Source organism: Macrobrachium rosenbergii, chromosome 13, assembly GCF_040412425.1.
Source record: "Macrobrachium rosenbergii isolate ZJJX-2024 chromosome 13, ASM4041242v1, whole genome shotgun sequence".
In the NCBI taxonomy this organism is placed as follows: domain Eukaryota; kingdom Metazoa; phylum Arthropoda; class Malacostraca; order Decapoda; family Palaemonidae; genus Macrobrachium; species Macrobrachium rosenbergii.
Genome location: NC_089753.1, coordinates 25389054 through 25416972, shown reverse-complemented (window position 1 = coordinate 25416972; position 27919 = coordinate 25389054). Strand labels below are relative to the sequence as shown.

Genomic DNA, 27919 nt, shown 5'->3' with positions numbered 1-27919 from the left:
AAAAAAGAGACCGTATAGTTAATGATAAAGAAAAGATTAATCAAAACATTTTTATATCAATGCCATTATTATTTCAACTAGCTTTAAGTATTTTGTGTTGAGCCTGTGGTAATGTTAGTTCCTTCAGTTATCTGTTAGTTATTCAGCTGCAGTGTAACTTTATTCAGTTTTATCAGTCAGTCCATTTGTTTAGTATATTATGCCCGAGTCACATTGGCAGTTTTGACATGCAGTGCGTAACGGCTGAAAATTTGCTAATTACAACGCCTTTATGATGTAACTGTGACCAAATCACCAACAATTGCCATGAATTGTTACTGCGTCGCTGAGTTTGGCGCTGTGCACCAAGTGATGGCGGATTTTTGTAAAATTTAAAAGGCCGTCCCACCGCGTAAACTGTCATTTGTCGTCGTCATTGTGCACTATGCAACAATGACAAGATGGCGTCACCACTTATCATAATTACATTGCGCAGATCGTAACTCGCAATTGCGACATGCACCAGTATCCGCCATCACTTGGTGCATGTCGCCAAACTAGATTCATGGCGATTTTTTGTGATTTGGTTGTAATTACAGCATAATGGCGCTGTAATTTGGCAGTTGAGCATTGCACGCTCTTGAATTGTGAATGTGTGACTGAAACACACACACCCCATGATGGTGATGATTGCCAAAACTACCCATTACGATGTGTGCGTCCTTGAATCACCGATGTGTGACTCAGGCATTACAGTGGATGTTAATTAATCACACATTTAGGTGGATGTGAAAAGTCCTAAAAATTGAGATAGATCTGGTTGATGTTTTTGGTCATTATTTCTGCTTGATGCTACTTGTTGAGTGTTGAAAGAAACCTGAATTGTAAGCTTGTAGTGGAAATAACTGATTCAAAACTTTAATTGTGGATGAATGTGGGACATGTTACTTATCCAAATTGTAGCTGTGTTTGCTAGTTTTTTATTGTATAAAAGTATATTTGACCTAACTTTAAATAGAGAAAAATTGTACATTGATGCAGAATTTGCTTACCAACAGCCTAAAGTTGTGTGGCTTGGGTGATAAAATTTCCTATTGTAGTTTTTATTGAAGGATATTTAACAAAATTTGTCTAAAAAGCTCTAGTATTGGCTTTTAAATGTCAAAGTGATGGATTGACCAGTTTCTGTAGCTGTGTGTTTTGGAAGCTTTTTGCTTTACATGTATTGTATTCGTTTTGAGACACTGTGTAAGACGACCCTTCCCTACAGGTGAGCTATGAGGCCAGTAATTTCATGGCCATGGGAAGGCAGCAGGAACCGACAGAAGGTGGAAGGGTCTCCAATAACGGTAGCAAGTTGTACCACTGCCAGTATTGCCCCTACACCACCCGTTTCTCTTCGGATGTAAAGCGCCACCTCCGTATTCATACTGGCGAGAGGCCCCATCGTTGCCCCCACTGTCCTTTCTCATCCATTACGAAGGATAACTTGAGGAAACACTTGATGACCCACACGGGTGAAAAGCCATTTTCGTGTACATTGTGTTCCTACCGTACTTCTGTTAAGTCTATTCTTAAGGGTCACATGGCTAAGCACCATCAGATTCAGCAACCAGACACCCCTACCTGTCAGAGATATGATGACTTCTACATTTAAAGGTTGGCCTAGTGAACTGGAAGTGAATCTTTGTGTGCACTGCAGTCAGTTTCTTGCATCAAGAATCAGCTGCGTCTTTCCCAGTAAGGTAGTATTGCATCAGTGAAGATCTATATTATTAAAGCTCATTGTGAAAGACTCATCTAAATACAATAGTTGAAGAGTTTTTGATCACATGTTTTGTGGCAAATTATGAGATACTTGATACCACAATTACAGAACTGGTAGAAAACAGAATAGCTTTGCTGTACTGTAGTAGATGGAAGTTTCATATCTAGATCTTTTAAATATTTTTGTTTTGCCATCTGACAGAATTACAGATTTATGGAGAAGTCAGAACTTAAGTGAAGTACGGTAAGTTTCTTGTGTCATGGCCAAAGTGACTGCAGTTTTAATTTTATATATTCATATACAGTACTCAACTTTGTAAATATGTACTTACTGTATGTATTTTTCAATATATGTAGATATGTATGTTTATATACATACATATGGAGAAAAAAGTTTGTTTTCATTTCCATCAAAAAGTGTAATACTGTACTGTTAGTCAGGATTACACATTAACTACGGTAAACACCTGTGATCATGCTTGAACGCTTTCATTTGAGGAATTGATGAGTTGGCTTGAAGGGAAATTTTTTTTTTTTTTTTTTTTTTTTTTTTTTTTTTTTTTTGGGGGGGGGTGTCGTCACTATAATGGAAAGAATATTTTAGCTACACAAGGGCCCACTAACCATTTGATGAGCAACATTAAGTTAGGAAACAAAGTCCTGAGAGGCCAGAGAAGCACTTACGTTTTGGGGAGATTTTCCAGTCACAGGACTTAAAACCAGCACCGATTAATTTGTTCCTCAGCCACTGTCTGGGCATTTCTGCACTATTGCGAAAATATCACTCAAGTTTACTTTCTTTGCAAATCTGGGCTGTCCCTCATCTTTTTGATGCGTAGGTGACAAAATCTGTGTTTAGAGTGTAGAAACATTTAATACAGTTAACTTGAGAATTAGGAAATCAAGGAATTTGAAGTTTTGAAGAAATTTATATCCTTTGAGTTTTTTGCCCAATATTACACCCTGCAGTTGGTGAAACAGAAGTATAAATATCAAGCAGTTAGTGCGATTACCTTGAGTGCAGTTCAAGGTGATTGCAAATTTTAGTGTTGAAAGCTTTGTCAGTGTTTCTTAAGAAAGTCTTGCCCATTCTAGGTATACCTTTTTCTTTCAGGTCAACTCTGAGGTTGTCTTGTAGGATTTTTATCCATTATTTCTGTTTTTAAGGAGGAATTGTTAGAATTAGGATAGATAAAGATACTATCAAAAATGTGTGGGAGTTTGACCTGTATAGGTATGCCTTCACTCCCTGTTGTTGTCCTGAACAAGTGGTTTATCTCAGGCAAAAGTAGTTGTCAGCCAGGGCTTTGGTCTGATATTTAACCTGCAATATAGGTTGATTTTTGGTGATCATTTTGAAGAGAGAATATCTTTAACCTTTGGTTCTTGAGTGACAGCTCAGGTTGTCCTGACTGCTAAAATGTCAGCTGCACAGGTTGGTGTACCCGCACAGAATGTAGTAATCACTCATCAGTTCTCAGTTTGTACGGTTTTCTGCGAAAGGAATTGATGCAGTGAAGGGGATTGACATTTCTTTGAATATTGGTAGGAAGAAGAAATAGTATGGGATTAATTGTGCATTTCATGGGTCAAAGTAAGTTTCTGATGGTGTCAGCTGACATCATCTCATTCCTAACTTGAGATTCTAGTATCGTCTGCAGAAATTTTCAACTGCATTCAGTTCATCGTTTTATTCTTGTATTTCTGTAGTTTTCTAGATTTTAACATAAACATACTGAAAACATACTACAAGTAAAGGATAAGTAGACAGCTTCAAAATAACACCATTTTTATTTTATACTTGAAAATAAAAATACAGAAACCACTAAAAGGAAAGCATTGCCACATCCATAAGCAGTCTGTGATTTTGCCACTGAAGAGGTCTCCAGCTTTGTTTGTGCAAGAATTTCCTAGAATTTGTCTGACATCAGTGTTTTCATACATTGGTCCACTATATTCCAGGTAGTCAAATCCCTGGGAATACTATAGGTACGAGTATTTTAAAGAAAACAGAACATTTGCATCTTTATCTCCAGGTTTTCAAACCCAAGTTGCTTATGTGCTGGACAGTGTTACAGTGCTTCATGCTTCTGTAGTGCCTTGGCGCAAGCACAAATATAGTAAGATGTTTGCCACTTGCATGAACACATTAAATTTGATTTAATTCACTTTACAAACCTCTTACTTCATAGGCAATCCTTGCAACCGCACAAATTATAAGACGTGACCTCTACAAGACTGGGTGACATGGGATAACGTAATATAATGAGGAGGGGCTTTCCCTAGATAGGGAAGTTCCCTTCAGTAGTGAGAATGTTCTCTATTTCCCAAGAATGACCTACCCTTGAGTTAGCTAGTCATATGGTGAATGGCAATACATAAGTAGAATAAGTTTGTGTATATGAAATGAAAATATTTTTAGTTCATTTTGCTGAAAAGGTGTTAGAATAGGTAGCAGAATTTTTTCTGGAAAGTAACTGTTTGGTCATATGCATACTCAGTTGGATGGACGTCATCCCATACAGGTAGGGCTGGACAGGGATGGCGAGATGCTCCAGAGGATTGCGGTAACCTTGCAAAGTGTGAAGAGCAACAACAGTGGCGGCAATAGTGGAGCTGGCGCCAAATTGCATCAGTGTTCGTATTGTTCTTATAGGACCTACATAACAACAAATCTTAGCAACCACATGAGGACCCACACTGGCGAGAAGCCGTTTCCCTGTCCGCATTGCCCGTACAGGGCCAATCAGATGTCCAATCTAAAGTCCCATTTGCGAACACACACAAAGGACAGACTTTACGCTTGTCATTTGTGTTCGTATTGCGCATCTAATAAAAGGAGCCTTGATATGCATGTTTGGGCAAAACATGGTGTTAATATTCCTCAGCAACTCAGTTGATAATTGCAGACTGTACAGTACAAAAAAATTTAAGGTGAAACCTACCCTCTATCGTTAGCTTTATCTGCGGCTGGTGGCCGCAGTAGCCGCAGATAAAGCTAATGATAGAGGTAAGTACCTAAAAAATTTATTTTGTTTTTGTGCAGAACAAACCTGGGTCTTAACATTGAAAAGATCTATCCGTATGCTAAGACCGCAGGTTTGTTAGCTATGGAAAATACAAATTAATTATAATTTTGTAATTTTTCGTAAATTAGCTTCTTGAAGTACATATAGTATAGTACAGTATATTTGCTACTGTATTTGCATTAAGGAATATACTCTTTAATTTTATTTATATAAATTAATCTTGTACTGTAGAACAGGGTAGTTGGTAATAAACAAATTTTGTTTTCTAATGAAAGTGTGCTATTTTATTTTGTCCATTTAATGTTATTTACCAGAGGAATGTTCCCGTATGTGTTCCTGCATATATAGCTGAATCTAGAATTTTGTGAATGCATGCTGTAACTAGTCTAACTGACTTAAATTGCGACCAATTTCCGTAAGCATCCTAAAAAAGTGTTGGGAAATATAAATATACATATCAAAGAAACACCAGATTAAGGTTTTTTAAAATTACCTGTCAAACCCAGTGCAAGACCCTGAATCACCTGTCTGCAGTGAACAGCTGAGGAATTAATATTACCTCATACTATGCAGTGATTATTAGAGATACGGTATATTTGTGTACAGTGCAGTCACTTCACTTTCTTGCCAGTAAATTTTCATTTTATTTTATATTCTTTGATGAAGGGATACTGTATTCATTGCGCACTCCCCCAGACTGATTCAGAATGTTCATTGTCTTGTACACAAAATTTCAGCTCTTAAAATATTAGTACAGTATTTCCTTTACTAGAACTAACATTAAAAGTGAAAATAGACAAGTATTTTTGTACAAGTCTCCAGTGCCTGCCTGCCTTTTTAGTGACACCAATCATTTAACAATAATAACGGTAACCTGTTAATTCGTTTGATTTTTATTCATTTTTTTTTTTTTTTTTTTTATATAGCCATTTATGTCATATTTTTTGGGGATATCTATGGAACAAGTTCTTTTTATAAATCAGAAAAATCATTAAAAAGGATTTTAGTGGGCACAGCTGCCCCTGCAGTACAGTTTTGAGGAACATTTGATGTTAATTAATCTGGCATTTGCTTACTCTGTACCAAGAGCAGTTACTTATCACAGGTGAACCTCAGGAGAATCAAATGAATTCAAGTTACTGGCTTTGGCCAGATAAATATGGAATAAAAATCACTTCTCTAATTTGGATGAGGTGGTGAGGAGGGGATGTTGCTTGGTAGTAGTAAATGATTTAGCAAGTGCACAAGCTTAGCAGTTTTCTAGAGGATTGTCTTTTCATACAGTAAACTGCGCTTCTGATAGCTGTGTACACTGCCTTCATTTGTGGTTACCCTCTGCATCAGTTTTTGCTTTCCAGGTCCTCTTTACCCTGTGCCAATTGTTGCTAAGTTTGAGTGGAAAATGCAGTCAAATATTTTTACATACAAGTTATACCAGAAATCTTTTAATGGTAAGCCTTATATCCTGTTAGGTTAAAGGTAAAGTAACATATTTTGAATGCTCCTAAAGAACCTGGGATACCTAAGGGCAGAGTTATTCCACAGGATTATATTTTGGATATACACAGGAAGTGTGATTTGGATGTGGAAACCTTCGAACATTTGCAAGGCAGGAAGAAAAAGGTGTTAGTTTGCTAAGCTTAAATTGGCAGGCTTGGAAACTTTTGCCTCTTGGTTTTGTGGGATTTAACAGATATTTGGGAGGAGCTAGGATTACTCTATTAGCCATATTCACTGCATGAGCTTAAAGAATGTTGTGGGCCATAAGAATTTGTCCCAGGTTCAAATTATGTTGCTGCTAATTGTGGCTACTCAATAAATCATAGAGAACTGTGGTGTAGCGCCACTTAATCTTGTTTTAGTGCTTACTACCAGGAACTGCCAAGGTGAAGTAAACTGATATTTGGGAACAGAAAAAAACAGTGTTTTGCTATATGAGAATTGTAGGTGAATGGGATAGTTAGTGCCTATGTTATTTTTCATCAGTTATACATATGGACTTCAGGGGGTCCTTTTAGATCTACACTTGTGCTCTGTGAAGGATGGTTGGTCTCTTACAGATGCATCGTTGTGTAGCTTGAATTACATCTTCCGAGTTTGGTTATGTTGGTTTGCAATTTTTTTTTTTACTGATTACATATCTGGCCCTTATCATTTAGTATACTTCAGAATGGTTAGTTGTAATGATACTGGTGATGGTGTTGAGAGTACCTATAGCTTAGAATTTTGTTTCTGTTTTAGTATTTTATCTGTAGGGTGACATTAAGATCCTGTTGAATTTTTATTGAGACAGGTAAATGTCCTCCCTTACAGGTAAGGCTGAGTGCCGATCACGAAGGAAGGATGCAGGATGCACCATTTGGAATGCACAGAGGAGAAAATTTCAGCAGTAACCTCAGAGAGGGTGGTGTCAAGACTCACTGTTGCTCTTACTGCTCTTACAGTACGAGGTACACAACTCGCCTCGCCAGTCACATTCGGACTCACACTGGGGAAAAGCCATTCGTATGTCAGCATTGTCCATATAAGGCATCCCAGTTAGCCCACATTAAGGTTCATATGCGAACGCACACTGCAGAAAAGCCATTTGCTTGTCATCATTGCTCCTACAAATCCTCTCAGATGGGTAATCTCAAGATCCACATGCGCACTCATACCGGGGAGAAACCATTCTCTTGTGAGCTCTGTCCTTACAAGTGTGCATACATGACCAGTCTTAAGAATCACATGCTGAATCATCATCATATTTAATGTTTCTGCTTCTGCGGGTTGAATGTGACACATTTTCTTCACTATCTCCCGTCTTGTTAATCTTGCATTTTTGGTCTAGGTAAATATGTAATCTTAGGAATTGTTGAATTTATAAAATTTGTCAAAAGATGGAAATCAAAAGGAAATGCCTTTCTGTTTTTCTTTTCTTGCTGGAGCCTGCATGCCAGTGGTAGATTAGCTTACCCAGAGTTAAGTAAAGTATATCTTAGTTTAACCAGACCACTGAGCTGATTAACAGCTCTCCTATGGCTGGCCCGAAGGATTAGATTTATTTTTACGTGGCTAAGAACCAATTGGTTACCTAGCAACGGGACCTACAGCTTATTGTGGAATCCGAACCACATTATAGCGAGAAATGAATTTCTATCACCAGAAACAAATTCCTCTTGTTCTTCACTGGCTGGTCGGAGATTCGAACTCACGACCAACAGAGTGGTAGTTGAGAACGGTACCCGCTCACCCAGCGAGGAACCAGCTTACCCAGAGGAAATTGAATGAAGGAGTTCAGCAGACGTTGTAACTTTGGCATGTGACAAATGTCATTGCCTTTGTTTTATCCTGTGCACAGTGTTCTGAGGTAGTCCCAGAAATACATCTGAATTACATTCCTAGTGGCTTTCTGATGGGAATGGATTTCCCACTGTATGATTATTTGCAATCATCACAGTCACTTTATAGTGACCCCCAAAAAGAAAATGACTTTGAAATCATTCTGCATTGGAGGATGACATCTTTGCAGGGGCTTGTCAAGTGGGGTGAGCTGATCTTAAATGACTAGATGGATATCTTTTTATCATTATGGTCTCCAGTAGCGTTTCTAAATCACCAAAGGTTGGCTTAAGCCATGTGCTTGAAATAAGCTGCTTTTGTTAATTGCTATGTAATGAGATTTTCAATAGTTTTTAGGATTATTTCTGTTGGTTTCCAGATATAAGTTTTCTTTCGTGCACTTCCATATAGTTTCTGGATGTGGAATATTTGTAAACCTATAGGTTTGGCAATTATATGTCTTTATAGTTTATGAATGTTTTATGAAATCATGATTTTCTATTGAAGATTCAATTCCTTAAGAGGACAGTTGTTTTACTTGCCAAGTGAATCAGGATTCTTGGTACTGTATGATACTGAGGAGGGTTTTGAATATAACCTGTATTGTGGATGTGTACTTGTAATTCAAACCTTGCTGTGTGTAAGTTGACATACCCTGTTGAATCCTTATTGAGATGGGTAAATGTCCTCCCTTACAGGTAGGGCTGGGCAGTGATCCTGAAGAATGGAGGCAGAATCCAGCAGGTGGAATGCAAAGAGCAGAGGCTTTCAGCAGTAGCAGTAGAGGAGCTGGCCGAAAGAGGCATTATTGCCCGCACTGTCCTCACAGTACCAATTCAGCCACCCACCTTGCCACTCACATTCGGACCCACACTGGGGAAAAACCATATGCGTGTCAGTATTGTCCCTACAAGGCCAGCCAGTTATGTCATATAAAGGTCCACATGCTGACACATGGGCCAGAAAAGCCATTTTCTTGCCAGCTTTGCCCTTTCAAGTCATGTACATCAAGCAATCTCAGAGTTCACATGCGTACTCATACTGGGGAAAAACCATTCTCTTGCGAGCTCTGTCCTTACAAGGCTACACGAATGACCAGTCTTAAATATCACATGCATACTCATAAGTGATATGACTCATAGTGCCAAATAAATTATTGTATCAGGAAAGGTTCACATTTGCTATAAACCTAGAATGTACTGAAAATCAACATACAGATGTGTTTAGTAGTAGAGGAACTTTTGCCAGGAAAAGCCATTTTCCCGTATTGGCCATATTAAGGCCGATAGCGTAAGGTCTTCGTGTCCATTCTTTGAGCTGCAGTCCCCCACTGCAAGCCATACTTTTGAAGTGTTTATGTGTTTGCCTTTATTAGGGAACTCTGGTGAAATTTCCAACTTCATGTTTTTAGTTGAAAAAACATATACTTTTCTTGTTTCTGGCAAATACAGGAAAACAGATCGTGAGGTTCTGCACCATCCCAAGACCTGTACCAAGGTACCTTCCTTCTGCATACTTATGGTTGGGCAGTGGTTACATGCTGCCATATACATAGTATGTATTTTACATACATAAATGTGGTAGTATGTATTGTGTATTTTACTAAAACCAATCCAAATACCCTGAAATATCTCGAGTTCAGTAATAATAATGATAGCAATGATGATGGTATGGATAATCACTGCAACTTTAACTACTGAACCAGAAGGAGAGAATTTGTATGTGCCCACCTTATAGACTCCTAATATTATCAGTTTCATATAATATCCTACCCACTTATGCTCCATGTACATTGAGAGATCAGATTTTCTAGGCACCACTACATTTAGGCTTGGCTGTGTTACCGTGAAGGCTAGTTACCATCATACCGTTAGGTTACAGTCCACTCAAGAGTAATTATGTACAAGGTGTAAACATGTAAAGTACTATGATAGCCTATAACATTATATACTGTATATGTACTTGGAAAATCAGTAGTAAAAAAGATAAAAATTATCAATGGACAATAAACTTAGTAGAAATTATGCATTTCGTTACCAACAGTGGATTTGCATTAATGTGACGGACAAGTAGTGAATTCGGCTGATGAAACAGAACTGTATTTTGACAAATAAACAAAATAACAAAATGATTGGTTATGACATATGATGTTATCTAGGCAGTCCCCAGTTAATTGGAGGGGGGGTTCTGTCCCCGGCCGAGCGCCGCTAACCAAAAATCAGTGACAATTGTACTGAAACCCCTACAACGTCGCTGTTAACCGGAGATTAGTGCTGAAATCCCCACTTAACGGTGCTGTTAACTGGAGATCAGTGCTGAAATCCCCACTGAATGGTGTTGTTAACAGGAGATCGGCGCCGAAATCCCTGCTTCATGGTGCCGTTAACTGGAGGCCAGTGCCGAAAATCCGGTTAATGACATCGCCAACCAAGCGCCTTAACACTGAAACGCCGTTGACCGATGCCACTAGTAAGCAGGGACTGCCTGTATACATAAGACAGTCAATAGCAAAACAAGGAAAACATAATATTTTAACCAATGCAAGAACTTTACCATAACACTAGAGGGTGTCACGCACATTCTTGAGAGTGGTAGTTTACGTAGTTTCATTTCAGGTTTTTTTTTTACACGTACCACCACTTTTTGCCGTGAAGGCATAGTTACAAATACTTAGAATTCAGAATTTGAACAAAAAAACCAAGTTTATGCATTTGTGTTGGCAGTAGTGGCAAGTATCAGTTACAGGCAGTCCCAGGTTGTCAGCGGGCTTGGTTATCGGCAATCCGGGTTCATGGCACTTGTCTAGAGCGATGAAAATCTCCAATATCCACTTATCGGCACCGATAAACTGGTATTGGCGCCAATACATACCTAACAGAGGTGGCGATCTCCAGTTATCGGAGCACCAAAAATAGCTGATTTTCGGTTATCAGCAATTTTTGCTTGTCACTCAGTCGGAACGGAACCCCCTTCTGGTAAGCGGGGACTGCCTGTATCTGTTATTTGGACCTACACCGCCCAGAAGCTTTTGGTATGATATAGATAAATGAGTGTTTGGAAGCTTTTTTAATACCAGACCAGGTATTTCTGTCTGTGGAAGTCATTATTTCCTAAAAACACATACATTGAAAGTAGTAATTTAGATTTATCACAGTGCAAGATGAAAAGTGTAATATGAAAAATGTATATTACTACTGTGTACTCAAGTAGCTGACTGAGTTTTGTTCAGTAGTAGTAAGAAGCACCATTTTGCCAATAACATGTACTGTATACAACTATCTTGTTATCTTAGGAAAGATTAATAAGTGGTTCATGATTAAAGTTAGATGTCATTGCAAAAGTGAATTTGTATAAGGAGAACTGATAGTCTGTAATCACAAATTAGAATGATTTGTGCCTTATTTATTTTTTTTTCTTGAGAACAAAGTTTTGATTTCAAATAAAGAATATTAAATGGTTATGGTGTTGTTTGAATACCTTTTTTTTTTTTATAGTGATTTTTTTTATCACTAATTGAGATAGGTAAATGTCCTCCCCTACAGGTAGGGATGGGTCATGAGATGATGATGCAAGAGGCAGCAGTTGCGATACAAAGAGCAGAGCCTTTCAACAGTGGCGGTAGAGGAGCTGGTGGCAAGATCCATTATTGTCAGTTCTGTTCTTACAGTACCAAGTCGACTACTTCCCTTGCCACTCACGTCCGGACCCACACTGGGGAGAAGCCATTTTCATGTCAGTATTGCCCCTACAAGGCCAGTCAGTTAAGTCACCTCAAGTCTCATGTCCGTACTCATACCGCAGAGAAGCCATATTCATGTCGGTTTTGTCCCTACAAGGCCAGTCAGTTGGGTAACTTGAAACGCCACCAGCGCAGTCATGCTGGAAGCAAGGAAGATGCCTGTCTCCACTGTTCATACCGTGCTGTGTCAGAAGAGGACTTAGACAGACACATGAGTATGCACGTCAAAGCAACAAATCCATTTTTGTGAAGGCATTCATTAAGCGCTACAAGATGCATCAGTAAATTCAGTCATCTTTTTCAAATGTCATTTAAGGCCTCTGGGCAGCAATGTAGCGGTTAGATAAAATAGGTAGGAAATTTACCATAGTTCACTACATGAATTTCGCTGAAGTTTCTGTATATCAGATCTTAATTTGGTAGGAGGAATTTGTTGATTACTCACTTCTATTCTCAGTACAGTACAAAACCTTGAGAGTTTCGTGTGAATTGCAGTGCTTTTTAAAAGCTTGTTTTCCCCGCTGTTTATGTTTGGTAATGTAAGCATGTGTGCTCACCAGGAGCATTTAAAAAAAATTTGACTACAATATTGAGTTTCACTAACACACCTTTTATTATATTCTCGAGTTGCTTACATTCTCCTACAAAAGCATTTGGATTCAAACTAATGGTTAAAGAAATAAAGCTCTCATTTTCCATTTTTCACTGCTGGCCTCATGAGAGATTGTTTGCAACTCATTGTTTTGTGGATTACAACATTTTTTGCAGCAGTTATCTCAGAGAAGTGCTCTGAAGCATAATCTGTGAATGAATGCTTTACGCTTCAAAATATGTACTAGTACTGTAAGGAAAGGCACCTGTTTGTTTGGTAGTATGTGGACATTCTTCTAAGAAATAGTCTGTCTTGCTGGAAAGTGATTCAAAAATTTTTACCACTAAGAAATGGTCCATCAACTCCCATCTGTCTGAGTTTGAAAACAAGGTCCGTATGATTAACATGGTTAAAAGCAACAACAAAGTTAAGACCAGTCATATAAAGTCATAATGAGACTCAGGGAATTTCTATATGATGCTGGAAATTGAAAGCAAGCATCACAAACACCCAGGCATACAGATATTAGGCAGTCAGTTGTTCAAAAGCTTAAATTCGGAATTATGGAGATTGTGCAGCAGTCAGCTACAGCTACCCAGACCATATATGCCTTATGGAGTAATGTTACCAATGCTTCATCTCGCCAACTTTGGAAAAATAAATCAAAGGCAGAGTAACGTAGCAGTTTTCATCAAACACAAAGGGAAAATATGTTTGGTTTTACATGTCTATAAGCAACAAGGTTTGGTGAAGATCCTGATTCCTTGTTTCTTAAGTACTATTGGCTCTTTGAGTTAGTGTACCCACGCTGTTCATTTTTTTTTTATGCTTTTATTTAATTTAATGCAATTTCACACCATCCAGTACCAAGGGTTTGGGAGAAGTTGCCACCATTATTCATTATTGTCAGCATCCTCTTTTCCTTTAGGGGGTTAGATATGAAATGAAATCTCTCAAAGTACCTTTCAATTCCTTTTACCTCACTCACTCATTAGTACCTTAGTCCATTCCATTTGATCTTATGATGGAGTTTAGAGGATGATTTAGGAAGCCCTGGAATTTAAAGGATGATTTAGGAAGGCCTGCTCATGTCCATCAGGTTAATCATTAGAGATAAAGAATTTATAGAGATTCTCAGTCTTCAACTGAGGCCACTGCCCCAATTGAGGATGCAGTGTTATATGAGATGCTCAAGTATCTGCCAGGTAATGCATAGGTCTTTCTTTTGAAAATAACAAATAAGGTATGAGAGACGTCTACCTCTGAAAAGTTGGAAAATTGCCAATATCATTCTAATTAATATGCTTTGGAATCCACTAGCTACAGAAAAGTTGTTCTAACCAGTTGTAGTCTGTAAGTTAATGGAAAAAATGATTAATGCCAGACTAGTGTGTGGTATTTGGAATATAAAGTCTTATGTTCTTCATCCCAGTTTGGTTTTAAAAGGAAGGATCCGTTGATTAGATAATCCAACTTGTTTCAGTATGGTTTCTATAAGTAAATAAATTTTTATTTCGTTGAGAATACAAGTGATACAGTGATTCTTTTTTGTCAGACGGGTTCATAGAGGTAAAGCTTGGGAGATACTGTCTAGGTCTTTGGAGGGAGGATTTCCATAGTGAGGTATCCATTAGCTGTGCATTTTGTGGTAGCTGGTGACATCACTGTGGAGGCAGTTTCCTCTCATGTAAAGAGCACTCTCTTTGTTGGTGACTTAGCAGCCTACTGCACTAGCTTTGTAAACATTTGCAAGAGGCTATCAGTGCCATCAGTAAACAGTCAGATGAATATGGTTCTGTAGGTAAACACAGTAAACTGTATTCATTGAAAGCATCAGACAGTAAGTCTTTGTATATTTACCATGTACTGTGGGTAGATTTTACATCGGTGCTAGCAGGAGTTAAATAACAAATTTCATTGCAGACAACTGCACACACTTGGACTGGTTGCTTACGTGTCGAGTGAGGCCTAGTAATGCTGTCCTTTGTACTTTGGTATGAATACATTAAAATCTTTGTACAATTTTAATGAATTCCTGTAATGCAAACCACTGCCTTTACTGAGATCCCTCCTTTCTCCTATGATCAGATTTAAAATTACAAATGTGCAAGAATAAAAAATACTGAGAGAGGTATGTGAGGGGCTAGGGGTTGGCCTGCTATTTTTGGCTGTATCTTTACTTATCTGAAAGTTGTACTCATTTGCTATCAGTCTTGTCAAGCTATTCTTTGAGATGATATTTTTTACCAGTTATGGTACCCCAGTGGATTGTGTTCCTTGAAAAATGAGTTTCATAGTAGAGTTTATACCTCTTGAATTAGGGTAAGCCTGTTGTTCAGCTATCTGGATGTTTTATTAGTGTGGTCTTCTCTATTGGTTATTTGTGCCCAAATCATATCTAAGTAAAAAAAAAAAAAAAAAAATCAAGATGCAATGGTAGACAAAGCTGGCAACCATGTTTCATACACATAGCGTACTAAGCTTTTTCTTTTTCTGTCTTGAGTAGAGATTAGTTAAGTTCTGATTATGTTATGACTCCCATTTTATGTGTGGGGTGACACTGACCCTTTTTGATATCTGATTGAGTTGGGTGAATGTCCTTCCTTGCAGGTAGGGTTGGGTTGTAATCAAGAGATGATGGAGGCTTCACATTCAGCGCTAAGGACAGGAACTTACTACTGCACCAATACACCCTTGAATGGCAAGATGTATTATTGCCAGAGATGTCCTTACAGAACCAAGTCGACTACTTGCATTTCCCATCATATTCGGATTCACACTGGAGAGAAGCCGTACTCTTGTCGTTATTGTCCGTATAAGACCACTCAGATGGGCAATCTAAAGCGCCATGTCTTAACTCACAAAACTGTGCAGCCCTTTTCGTGAGTTCACCATCTGTAGTATCGTGTTTGGAGATTCCCAGAGAAGAGGGGTTTTTTTCCAGCTATTGTTCAGTCACAAGGAAAATTGTTTGAATTTAAAGGCTTCTGTCTGAATAATTAATGTTGTTGTGCAGGCAATTGTTTGATATACAAAGGTTGTGTTACAATGTAATGTTACACATTCACTTTAAGATTGTTGTATGTAAGACAGTCACTGTGGTGAAGTATTTTTAGATATGATCTCTGAAGTGTAATTTTTATCATTAAGTTTATTGACATATCTTCAGGTAGAAGGGTTTAGTTTGTCATTTTTTTCTTGGTTCATTAAATTCAACAAAGTAACCTGTGCCATCAAATAATGTGCTGTAGACGATAACAAAAAGTTGTGAGAACTCAGTCAATTTGTATTTCAGTGTAAACTTAATTGAGACAAATAATAATAGTGGCCCAAAGTCTGATAGAACTAGAATGAAAGAAATAACTACATAATGTACAGTTCGTGAAAGTTTATGTGGGTAGCCAGATAAGTATGACAAAGCTACCTTGGAGGAGAGGGACTATTCAGTGGACAGTGACAGGAAAATAACAGCACTTGGAGAAAAGAAAGCTCGAACACCTGGCAGTGAAAGGAAAAGAGAGTCCTGGGAAAAAATTAAGGTTACACCTTTGCGTAGAGGAATGATAGCAAATGAATTGGTGGTTAACGCAGGTTTGATGTCTTAATAGATACAGCTCTTTAACTTCCATTTATACATTGTTCCTATACAAATGTATATTAGCCCAGTAGTCTGACCATTTGATATCTTTTATTATACTAGTCAGAGGCTTTCGTCCTTTTCTCCGCTTTTACTTGACCGAGAAACGAGACCAGGTGTGCTGAATGTATATTGCCCACCTCTTGCCACCCCTCATTGGATTCCCTGGGCTGGAAGAAATTGATAAGTCACGGCATTCTTAGGTGAAGGTAGGTTGGTTGTTTCCTCCTATCACACCTGAGTAGCCAAACCCCGTTGCCCCCAATACCTTGTTCTACAATTTTATATGTTTTACCAGTTTCCAGCTGGTGCTAGACGATTTATCCTAACATTAAGACCGTAGGCTTATTAGCTATGAAAAATACAAATTAATTCAAAATTTGTCATTTTGAGACTTGGCTAGTTTGTAAACTTATGCCAGACTCTGCCACACCCATATGCAGATGATCTATGACAGAGGACACGTATGGTTTGGGAAAATGACAAAATTCACTAATGTAACAAAGGAAGTCAGTCTTCAGGGCTTGTAACTTGGAAACCTTAGGAAGGTTTAAGAGAAGATGGTCACTTTTGTTGGTTTGTTGTCTGCTTTTATTCTCTTTTTAAAAATGCACTTTTTTTTTTTTTTATTTATGGTTCATATGACAACCATGCTCATTACAGTATAGTGGTCAGAGAGGAATGGATCCTCAGTATGTATAATAATATTGATTTGTAACCCAGAGTATAATACAAATACAGGAAGACTGTCTCAGTCTATTCCGTTTAGTTATAATGGGCTTGAAAGTCAGTTACAGTATTGAGGCCCCCCTTTTTTCCCCTCTCATCACTTCTGCTCTTGACTTAGAACAGTCTTTCCGTACCACTCTCTTCTCACTTATGTGCTAGTCTTCTTGTTCACCTGACAAAGGGGTGTGTCTCTTCGCTATGACCACCTTGTAACGAGGAAAAACCTGAGAAGCCACCCCACCCTCCCTTTTGGTGGTAACATCTGATAGGTTAATTGAGGTGCAACTGCTATGAGTATTTTTAGGCAAAGACTCATTCCTCATGGTTGCCCTTATTTTGATATAAAGAATTTTTTTTTTTTATTGCACTTAATTTGATTTTGGGAGAGAATACCTGTTAGTGAGCGTCATTTTTTTGTTGTTGTTAGGCTTGATTGACCAACCTATTCTTCCAGTCATGCAGGTAGTAGGTGTAATCAGTGGTTCTGTGAACTAGCAAAATAAAAATCTGAAGTAAGATAAAACTTAATTTTTTTGAATAGCTATGCCTCTAATAGGATAGGTGTCTCATTTGTTGGGCTGTAGGGGTAGACCAGTCCCAGTTTTATTAAAGGTTATTACAATATTCTCAGTTTTAGCATCTAGGGTGATCGTAATTGGTTTAGCTTATTTGGATTACTTGGATGAATTATTTAGGTCATGTACGCTTCATTCAGAATGCTGTCATCCTGGCAGTTGTTTTACTTGCTATTTAATTTTCCTTCACGCTTGAGTATATGCTGACAGTCTTGGTTTCAGAATGAGCAAAATCTTTCTGGGAAACTTAAATTAAAATTTTGTAGAATACTGTACAAGTCTTTTGCTGTATGTCTAGAGGCCTCCAGCCTCCCCTCTTGATTCAGTTCAGCCATTCTCATCTGAAACCAAATGTATTAAGATGTGGTTAGGAAGTGGGAGGTTAGTCTTGTTTTTTGGGACATCTCATTCACTTGGGACCATGTATTTTTTTTTTTTTATCTTTAATTCTTAGTCTTCTTTTTGAAATACAGAAGTACCTGTTGTTATGTTGTGGTTTGTATTGTACAAAACAAAAAACTTTGGTTCCAGCAACATTTTAGTATATTATCAATGAAACATTAGGGCTATACAGTATACTGTAGCTTCTTGCACAATCATGGTGTATAAAGAGCATGTATTTGCCTGAATGTAGCTTATGACAATATCAAAAATTGTACTGGTTAAGACTTGTGTAGGGATTACGGAAAAATTAGCATTGTTGCAAGATTAGGATTAGAAATGGATCAAAATTAATTAAGCTAACTGCAGATTCAAATGATTTTTCACCCATTTCCATGGGCATCCTCTTGCACAGGTAAGCCTGGACAGCGATCGTGACGAGAGACTGCAGATACCGGCTACCGTGCAAAGAATGAATGCTTTCAGTGTCGGCTGTAATGAAGGTGGTCCCAAGAAGCATCAGTGCCCCTACTGTTTCTTTAGTGCCAAGTCTTCCACATGCCTTGCCAATCATATGCGAATCCATACTGGGGAAAAGCCTTTTTCGTGTCCATATTGTCCTTACAAGGCCAATCAGTTGGGTAATCTCAAGTGCCACATGCGCACTCATACCGGAGAGAAACCGTACGTATGCACGTTCTGTCCTTATGGTGCAGCGACGAAGGGGAATATCAATCGCCATATGTTGACTCATCATCAGATAGAGAATGCACGTCGAAGATATAGTAACTTTAACGAGACTCCATAATTCATAATTAGAAGTGTGAGTTATTTGTTATCCAATTATCTGGAAGTTATTTGTTTAACAATATGTTAGAAGTTGTTGCAAGAATAAAAAATTTGATAGTAAGGAGATACAAATGACAAGAAGTATCCCTTATGTAAGATAGCAGATGCTTATATCCCTGTGTACAGGGTAATTGATATATATATATTCACTTGACTGTAATTTGCTATTAACTTTTCCAAACAGTTTTGTTTACAAGTACTATAAGCATAGTGGCTAGCAGTCTTGAAAAATATATTATCAGTAGGAAGACTAAGCTTATTTTATTGTGTACTAACAAAAACTGACTAAATTGTATTTGGGTTAGGAGTGGTTTTGTATTACTAATTAAAGGCACTTTTATTGTTAGAGATTCATAAGAATGGCTTAATATTTAATTTAATAAACATCTTTGTGGCAGTGTGTGGCTACATTAATGTGATTTTATAAAAATGAAAGAGGCTATGTTATCATAGTGTTGGCATTTTGGCCACATTGGTGACATTGTTGCTGATTACAAACTCGGTTACAGTACATATTTTTTTATTGCTTAAATCCATAATAATGTTAGTTTTGAATCTAAACTACAGTACTGTACTAGGTTTTGCACCACAAAACTTTTTCTTTCTGTGTACTGCGAGGTTTTTATTCACAAAATTGGGTGTGTGTGGATTGTAAGTCTAATTGCCACGCATCCATTGTAATGTTTGTGAAAGTTCAGTTTTCTTTTGTCATGCTCAACTCACCTTTTGTTTCTAATCTGTGGGGTGATTTAGGGGAAGGAGACTGTACAATATAATCCTTTTGTTTAAAGAAATGACTTTTGAGGTGAGGTTTCTGTTCCCACACCCATACCTCGCATTACCAGCAGATATTGAATGGGAATCCATCAGTGAGGCTAACACGCCAGTGCCAGGAAATTGCTGATGGTCACAGATCAAACTGACTAGAAACAAGTTCTGCATTGTACGTTAATATAGGGTTTGAATTATGATACAGTTTACGTTTTTTAAGGGGGGATGATCGGGGAGAAATTGGTATTAATGTAAAAATTCCTATAGATCAATCAAATTCTCTCTCTCTCTCTCTCTTTTTTTTTTACGGTATCTTTTTTATGGTAATAAGTAATCTATTTTATGGTAATAAGTACCCAAATTAAACATTATTTGACGTAGTTTGAATAGGAGTGCAGGGAGAGTAATATCTCGTAACATGAAGCTTGAAATTAGCTGTATATCCTAAGCAGAATACACACTCAGAATGCAAGACCTTACTATTATCATCATCAGTTTATAACTCTTGTCATCATAAATTTTGTTAGCATATTCACTGTGCTTATTGTTAGACATTACCTTCAGCAATCCAAAACCATCATGATTGTAATATTGAGTAAGAATAAGAAATAAGATGTATCAACTTGTTCCGTGAAATTTGCTTGTCGGTAGGATTTATATAATTTCACTAGAAGAATGTTTGGTGTCTAAACTCATGGTCTGCAGGCAGCCCAGCTTCTAAGGACTTCTGGATTTCTGGTTGTGTTTAGTCTAGGAATTTTCTTGAATGTTTATGGCTCTGAACGAACAGCTGCTTCTGTTCATAGAGGAAAATTAAATTTTCATTTGTCCTTTCTCCGAACATATTAGATATTTAAAAATACACAGTCACATCTCACCTGGAAAACCAGTTAAGCAGTTGTCTTCTGTCTGTACTGTATCTCCAGAAAAAGAAGTAATTTAATTAGAATTAGTTGTTTGAAGTCTTGGTTTTATTTTTCAAGAAGAATTCATGGGTTTAAGAAACAACAGTAATGCTGTATGTTAATGCAAGCGTTTTTAATATTTTTTTCATTCGTGATGATAGGATATTTTGGAATGATTTGATCAGGCAGGAGAATGTTAATTTTGAATCTAAAAGTGTTGTTGTTCCTTATGAACTGTAGGTGGTGCTACCAAAGTTGTTGTAAGGTTAATTAGAATTGTGGCTTCAATTGTTGAGAATATTAGGTCTATGAAGGGTGTGTTATTTCAAGGTTACTGTGGTTATTCAATATCAAGAGTTCCCTGATATTGCTTGCTTTAAAAATAAAAGCTTGCAGTAAAGATCTGGTAACATTGATGGCTGTAGCAAGGGGTTTGTTTGCATTCATCATTCATTGCTTTTATTTCTGTGTTCAGTGTTATTTTGTGTAAATTTTTATCTGTTCAGTATGTAGCTTTTGATTTAATATTTAAAAAGTTTTATTGGAGGTCTACTGTACCATCGTATGGCCTTGAAATGATTGATCTTATTGCATGTTGTAATCCCATAATGTCATCTTGATACTACCTTCAGCCAGACTATTTCATTGGAATTTTTGTACCTTGTGGGGTAAATACAAGGGGTTAATAAAATTACAAAATTTAAATTGTCTTTTGCCATGGTTTCTGTATTAGGATTAATGAACTGTGAGTGTGAAATAGTATGATTGTGGTTCTGTGTATGAAATAATTAAGCAGATTAAAATTGACTGAGTTGGGTGGACGTCCTCTCATGCAGGTAGACCTGAGCAGTGATTGTGAGGAGAGGTTGCGGAAGATGGCCGTACTTACCACGCATACAAAGGAGTCTTTCGGCAGCAGCAGTGGTAGAACGGGTGTCAAGATGCATCTGTGTCCTTATTGCAATTATAAAACCAGGTTTACCACAAGCCTTACCAACCACATGCGGATCCATACTGGAGAAAAGCCGTTCTCATGTCAGTATTGCCCATACAAGGCCAATCAGATGTCTAATCTAAGATCTCATATTCGCACTCATACAGGAGAGAAGCCGTATGCTTGTGGTTATTGCTTGTATCGTGCTTCAACCAAGGGAAACATCGACTACCATGTCTCAGTCCATCATAAAATGGAAACTTCCAATCTTAGATATAATTTTTAGTTAAATTTCAAAGATCCTGATCAAGAGGACTGGATTTATTTATATCACTTTGTGTATTATTAATAAATGTGAACACAAAAAATTATCTTTGTTTGCTGTGTACTGTATTTGAGTTGCAGAATGATTTGGTTAACAATTTATTGTGATGAAATTGGAAGGGATATGAGCAGATCTTGGAACCCAGTCACCCAGCTTTTTTCCGAGATAAAATTAGCCATGCCCAACATTGTTGAATGATATTCTCTTTATACCACTGTATTATCCCTCACTCTCTCCACCTCAAAACACTGTCTCAAAACCCTGATCCTCCTATTTACCTACACTAAACTGTGGGGCAGGCCTTGACAAGTTCTGAATACAGTAGTCTGTCATTAGGCTTAACAGCGATGCATCATTTACAAAGAAAATGAATCATCTCAAGTATCAGTTCTCTTACTCTGTCACTCTCACAAGTCGAGAGTAGTGTGATGGGATGAAATTAACTTTAATCCTGAAGAAAATTATATGACAAGCAACATCAAGCCCATCCAAATACTTGATTGTATTATATTTCTGTGTTTAACAGCAATGAAATAGAAATTTGTTGCATGTCATATAACAAATTTCTGTTTCATTGATGAATAAAGAGAGATATATATATATATAATGCATTTGGATGGGCTTGATGTTGCTCGTCACATAATTTATTATGTTTGCATGTCATCCAGTTTCTTTTTAGGATGAAAGTTAGATCCATCCTCTTTTTTTTTTTTTTTTACATTCAGTGAACCAGATGTATACATTATATTACGATAGCCTTATTTGTGTAAGTGTAAGATCAAACTACAGTCCAAGTTTAGCGAAGGGGGCCAGCACCTTTGGGTGTGATATTCTTGATAAAGAATGTGGCCATTTGTGACTTGCCAAAGCAAATTTATTTTGAGTTCTCTCAAAGTAAATTTTATTGCTCCTGTTAAGTATGTGGTTTAGAATTTTTCCTTTGTTATTTCATTGTGTCATTATTTAATATTTGATACATTACTCCACTACTCATAACCATTTGACTTGTGCCATCGGGCCTGGTTTTAATGGTATGTTATTAGTCTCCCTTTCTTTTTATTTTATGAAGCTGATGAAACCTGTTGGAAAAGTACCTCAAGGATTAGTCATTCACTTTCGTGTACATATCTGACCATGATATATATCTTGGAAATCACATAAGTTCATAGGTTAGAATTCAGATTTGACTTTAGGTCTTGAAAGATTATGATCATGAAAGGTTTCAGGTCTGAATTTGATGATGTCTCACTGGAAGTGATTAAGTTCATTTTCATTTTTACATATTTTTCAAGCTGACTGGTTGACATAAAGTCAAGTTGTATTTATTTCTGAATTCAGCAAAGCTTGATAAGTAGGTCACTGGTCTGTGTAAAAGTCAACGTTTGATTTGTTGTTATTTGTGAGGGTTGTGATTATTTTCTAGAATATATTTTATTGACCCATTTTTCAATATGTAAGGTCGGTTAGATTTCAAGAATTTTATTTTAGTGTATCTTCTATAATTCTGATAGTAGTAGGTAGCTTTGGGATTGGCAGTTTTCACAAATTTAAAATTCAGTGTTTTGTTTATTTTACTGTGTAATTAAGTTCGAGAGAGACGCACCGTCAGGCTTGGTAGTCATTTTAAACCTTTTTTTACTACCACCTATTTTTTAAGTATTTTTAGTGAATCTGGATCCATATTAAGTTAACCAAGGTTGCTCTAGCTTTTTGTGTGTGTGTGTGATGTTGGCTGTGACCCAACTTTTTTCCAGTGTGTTTTTTATACATACAGGATTTTTTTTTTCATCAATACAAGCAAATTGGGCTCTTGTGCCATTTGATTCTTTTCTCCTTAAGAAAAGAGGAAAACGACTGAAAATATTTCCAGCAGTAATCTCACTGTAGTATTCAGTGTTATATCTTGACTGTTTTCAGTAGAGGCCCTGATGATGAAGTCTTGAAGTCCAGAACTTTGAGAAACTTGAGCATTGCTTATCTCCCGGCTCACAAGTGAAGGATTTTAAGCTTCTTTATCTCAGTGAAGTCTTGCAACGTTCACTATCATCATTGACTAATCAACACACAAAAGACACTGTTCCTGGCAGCATTCTTGATTTAACTGGAGTAAAGTATATTATATATTTAGTATTTTAATAAGGAATTATTAATAGAGATAGGAAAGTACCTTGGAAGTTCCTCTTTCTCAGTTTATTCTTCTGGATCACAACCTCCCAGTCATGGGTTTGATCATCATCTCTCAGAAGATGAGCACCTATTTATATGGAGCAAGCCTACACGGGCCATTGGCTGGAATTTCCAAAGTGTATGGTTTTCTTTTGAAAAAAGTTACAGAAGATGATAGGGAAGACAGGAAGAAGTAGAATAAAGATGAATTAATGAATTAATAAATAAAAATGTAAAAATTAAATTAATTAGGAAAGTACAAAGTCAGTTGTTTTAGGGGAGTAATGCTGTCCATTTTTGCTTGAACTTTTGATGTTCTAATTGCACAATGTCCCCAGGGAGATTGCTCCACGGTTCTGTACGTTTATAGTCCTTGGGTACCTATGCTAATTACATAGTTCTAGTTCGGAGGCAAAGTTTACTTAAAGGAGAGATCAATTGCAAACATATCTTCCCATTATTCATGAATAAAAACAATTCCCATTATTCTTTAATAAAAAACAATTTCATTTGTACAGCATGTTGTCCTCCTGGTTACACTGATTAGTACTAGCTCTTTCTCTCAACAATATAATTCACAAAGGTATAAAATATGCAGAATTTGGATTACAATTTGACCTTGTGCTTCATTGTGCAAATATGGCTATTGTAACATTTTATATCTGTGGAGTAAGAATTGCTGTAGTTTTTATAAGTTTTTGATAGAATTTTATATTCCATCCACATAGTTTTCAGTGTTTATGGCCTTAAGCTTCTGGAAACTCGAAAAATTCCCATGTTTTTATGAAGTATGTCTCTAAGATACATGATACTTACAGGCAAGTCTGGGCTAAGTCTAGCGCTTATGCATTCATTTCATCACTACCAAGGAAAAGTTTCTGTAACTTATGTGTTACTAACTGTACTTTGATATAAGTATCATCAGAGCATAAGTTGTGTGGAAGATACCCCGTATGTTGTACAGTTTATTTTTGCTGTTTGTAGAGATGAACATAGAAGGCTTTAGGTGTTGCAATTCATGTAAAAAAAAATGATAAAGTGAGTTTTTTATTTTTAAAATGAAAGAAGTTGTCTGGTTCAGTTTCTGATTTGTCTGCCGTACAGTCGACCCCTGCCTATTCGCGGCTCCAGATTCGCGGATTTTTCTGTGGAACGCATATACACATTATTTGCGGTATTTTTCACTGAGAAATGATCACCAGTTACTCTATTTTCATATCATTTTTGTGACTAAATGCTCTTTTTGTGATAAAACTATTAAAATACTCAGGTATAAGGATTTTAAGAGGATTTTTTGCGTGTGTGTATGAACTATCAAAATAGGCATTTACAAGCATTTTTAGAGGTGTCAAGTATTCACAAATTTTAGCTGGTGGGGCGGGGAGGGTTGCGGTATGCATCCTCCGCAAATACTTGGGGTCGACTGTACTTATATTTTATTAATATTAGGGAAAACACACTTCAGAGCCAAAACTTTAGTTACAACTTAGGAGGTTAGCAAAAGGTACTCTAAATAAGAAAAGGAGACAGACTCTAACTCCTGAAATGTAAATATAAAAATTGTGAAAAACAGCTTTGTTTTAATTTTTAAATTTTCTTAACTACGAAAGTATAAATGTTCATTTTATTAAGAGGGCTAGCCCTAGAAAAGAGAAGAATTGATGTCTTAAGTGATAATTATTAATGCTTCTTTTCATCAAATATTTAAAAATCAGTAGAAGAATATAACACAGTACAAAATATGTAAATAAGTTTTATGTTTTGATTTTGTTTGTGGCAGAGGCCATGTTGAACTACCCAGTAAATAAAAGTATTAGTATAAATGTAGATTTTATTTTTCCATGTTCATTAAGTAGTATAGTACATTGCTGACATTTGGATTGTTGATCACTTATGCACTGAAGTCTAACACACTCCTTTGCAAACTCAATGGTATGTATGCAGCAGTTTACTGTTCTTGTGTAATGTATAAAGTTCTAGTGCAACCAGGTCTCCTCCTTCACTTCTTGTTAGGTCCTGATATTGTATGTTGTTTTCTGGTACATAAGAACTTCTGTAAATGCTCGTGAGATTTCTGTACAGCTTTAATTTTCTTTGGTGTTTCAAGTTCTGGAGTATTGTAATTGATTGAGGTATAATAGCAGGAATAAAATGGATTTTTACATTGAAGTTCATTCAAAGTTAAGGACTCCTTGAATTATAATTGTTATTGTGCGGACTTTGGTCTTAATCATTTGTAATTGGGGACTATAATTGTGAAAGTTCATTTCACCCTTGGAATGATTCTGATTGCTACACTTTTGGGTTCTTTGTTCACAGTTTTGGGTCCTTTGTTCAGATATACACTAGTTACCTTATTAAATAGGAATTGGAATAGTGTTAGTTTTGGCTTTAAGTAGGATTTGGAATAGAGTTATTTTGAAATGGGAGATGGAAGGCTTTGAATAGGGGTTGGATTAGAGTTTTGTTTTGAAATTGGAGATAGAAGGCTTTTTGGAGTTCTTAGTTGGTGGTTTGAAGACCATGTTGTTCAAGAATTTTGGGGCAGTTTTTCGTGTGGTTTGGTTCTGTGAGAATTATTTCTTGAAAGTCAGAATTTGCAGTCTGTCACATTGTCAAATGCAATTGGTGCTGAAGTCCTGCTTTGTACTGGGAAAATAGTTACTGTGATCTTTTTGTTTGCATGTTTAATTTTGATTTGTAAGAGACTGGTGATGTTTAATCCAAAATGCTTAATAGATGTGAAGGGTCACTTTGTGAAATGTTATTTGTTAGTAATACCCAGAAGTTATTTTAGGTGGTTGAGTTTAAGAGTTATCATTGTTCAGTATCTTGAGGTGCCATATAGTAAGTGAAACTCCCTCCTCCACAGGGTGGAATCGATGTGAAAAAGGGTTTTGTGGAGAAGACCAGATGGACAAGAGGAGAACGCATCTTTGTGGCTGGAGTTGGCACTTCCAGCTGCGCTGCGCATATAGGAGGGGGAGGAGTGATAGGCAACAGGAAGGTTTACCAGTGCCAGTACTGTCCATATTCCACATACGTAACCACAAATTTTAAGAATCATGCTCGGACGCACACGGGGGAAAAGCCCTTTTCATGTCCATATTGTTCCTTCAGCACAGCTCAGAGAGAGAGTCTGAAAACTCACATTCGTATCCACACAGGTGAAAAGCCTTTTGGATGCCCACACTGCCCCTTCAGGGCCTCTCAGCGAGGGAACCTTCAGAAACATATCTTTTCAAACCATGTGAAGAAAAAGCAAGAAGGTTGTTGAAGTAGTATGCAGTGTAAGTGGCTGTTTTTGTTGGTCATAAGTCAACCTTCTTTCCTCCCCTCCCTTTGAGACCCGATTAAGATAGAAGGCGGCCAGTCAGGTTATTGTTGTGGCGGGTAAATGTGCCAGAGGGGTTGTTTGTTTTTGTGTGACTTAATTCGTTACTCTTAGAGCAAGCATAAATTTTTGTTTCCAGTTTAAAATGGAAGCTGTCATTGTATGGTGGAGAAAAGTGAGTGTGTTTTTCAACGTGTTAGCTTGGAAGGATAAAATGTTAAACCTTTTGAGGATGGAGGAAGGTGTCAAAATCTGTCTGTGCCTAAACACTCACCCTTCTTGGACTTAGCACAAATGCTCAGCAATAATTTTCTTTGATTGCTCTTTATAATATACTTCATGCTATGTTAATGAAGTTGATATTTTAATAATTTTAAAGCTCGAGAGTTGAACCTTATCACATTTTAAAAAAAAAAAAAAAAAAAAAAAAAAAAATTGACATGGGTAAAATATTTGACCCATGTATGGTACCTCAAAGCATATTCAAAAATGTGAAATGTATTTCAGTGGTGCAAGTATGCTGAGCAGAATAATAGTCTGTCACTTTTCAAAGATTTACTAAAGCTCAGAATATATATGGACTCAACAACAAGCTCCATTTTCAGATTTTGCTGTTAGGATGCTTTTATTTTTTTATTTTTTTTTTTATGGTGAATTTTTTATTTTCTTTCAGTGAAGAATACAATAATCAGAATCGTAAGAGGTTGATAAATGCATGATGACTGTAATCATCATTAGAATCTTGAAGGGTCAAGTTACGAGACAACTGTACAAGTTGGTTATTTCACCCTGAAGATTTTGTGTTAGAAGAGGTCCTGAATGGCTTTGACAATAGAAAAAGGAAAAGAAATATATTGTTTAATTAACCTTTGTAGTTATGATGCCG

General features: G+C 36.9%; 1 protein-coding gene across 48 annotated transcripts in view; it reads left to right on the top strand.

The window, feature by feature from the left end:
• LOC136845056 (longitudinals lacking protein, isoforms H/M/V-like) overlaps positions 1 to 27919 on the top strand; it is a 252234-nt gene that overhangs the window by 42266 nt on the left and 182049 nt on the right. Inside the window, exon 6 of one of the 48 annotated variants that reach the window (XM_067114821.1) lies at positions 26572 to 27640. The exons of 42 other annotated variants lie outside the window; for them this stretch is intronic. In XM_067114821.1, the coding sequence (XP_066970922.1) occupies positions 26572 to 26976 (405 nt within the window). In that variant the 3' untranslated portion in view covers positions 26977 to 27640. Of the gene's footprint in view, positions 1 to 1249; positions 2141 to 4271; positions 8244 to 11638; positions 12423 to 15037; positions 16385 to 21110; positions 25523 to 26571; positions 27641 to 27919 lie in introns of those variants that run through there. 5 more of the 48 variants (XM_067114829.1, XM_067114852.1, XM_067114818.1 and 2 more) reach the window with 5 other exon arrangements.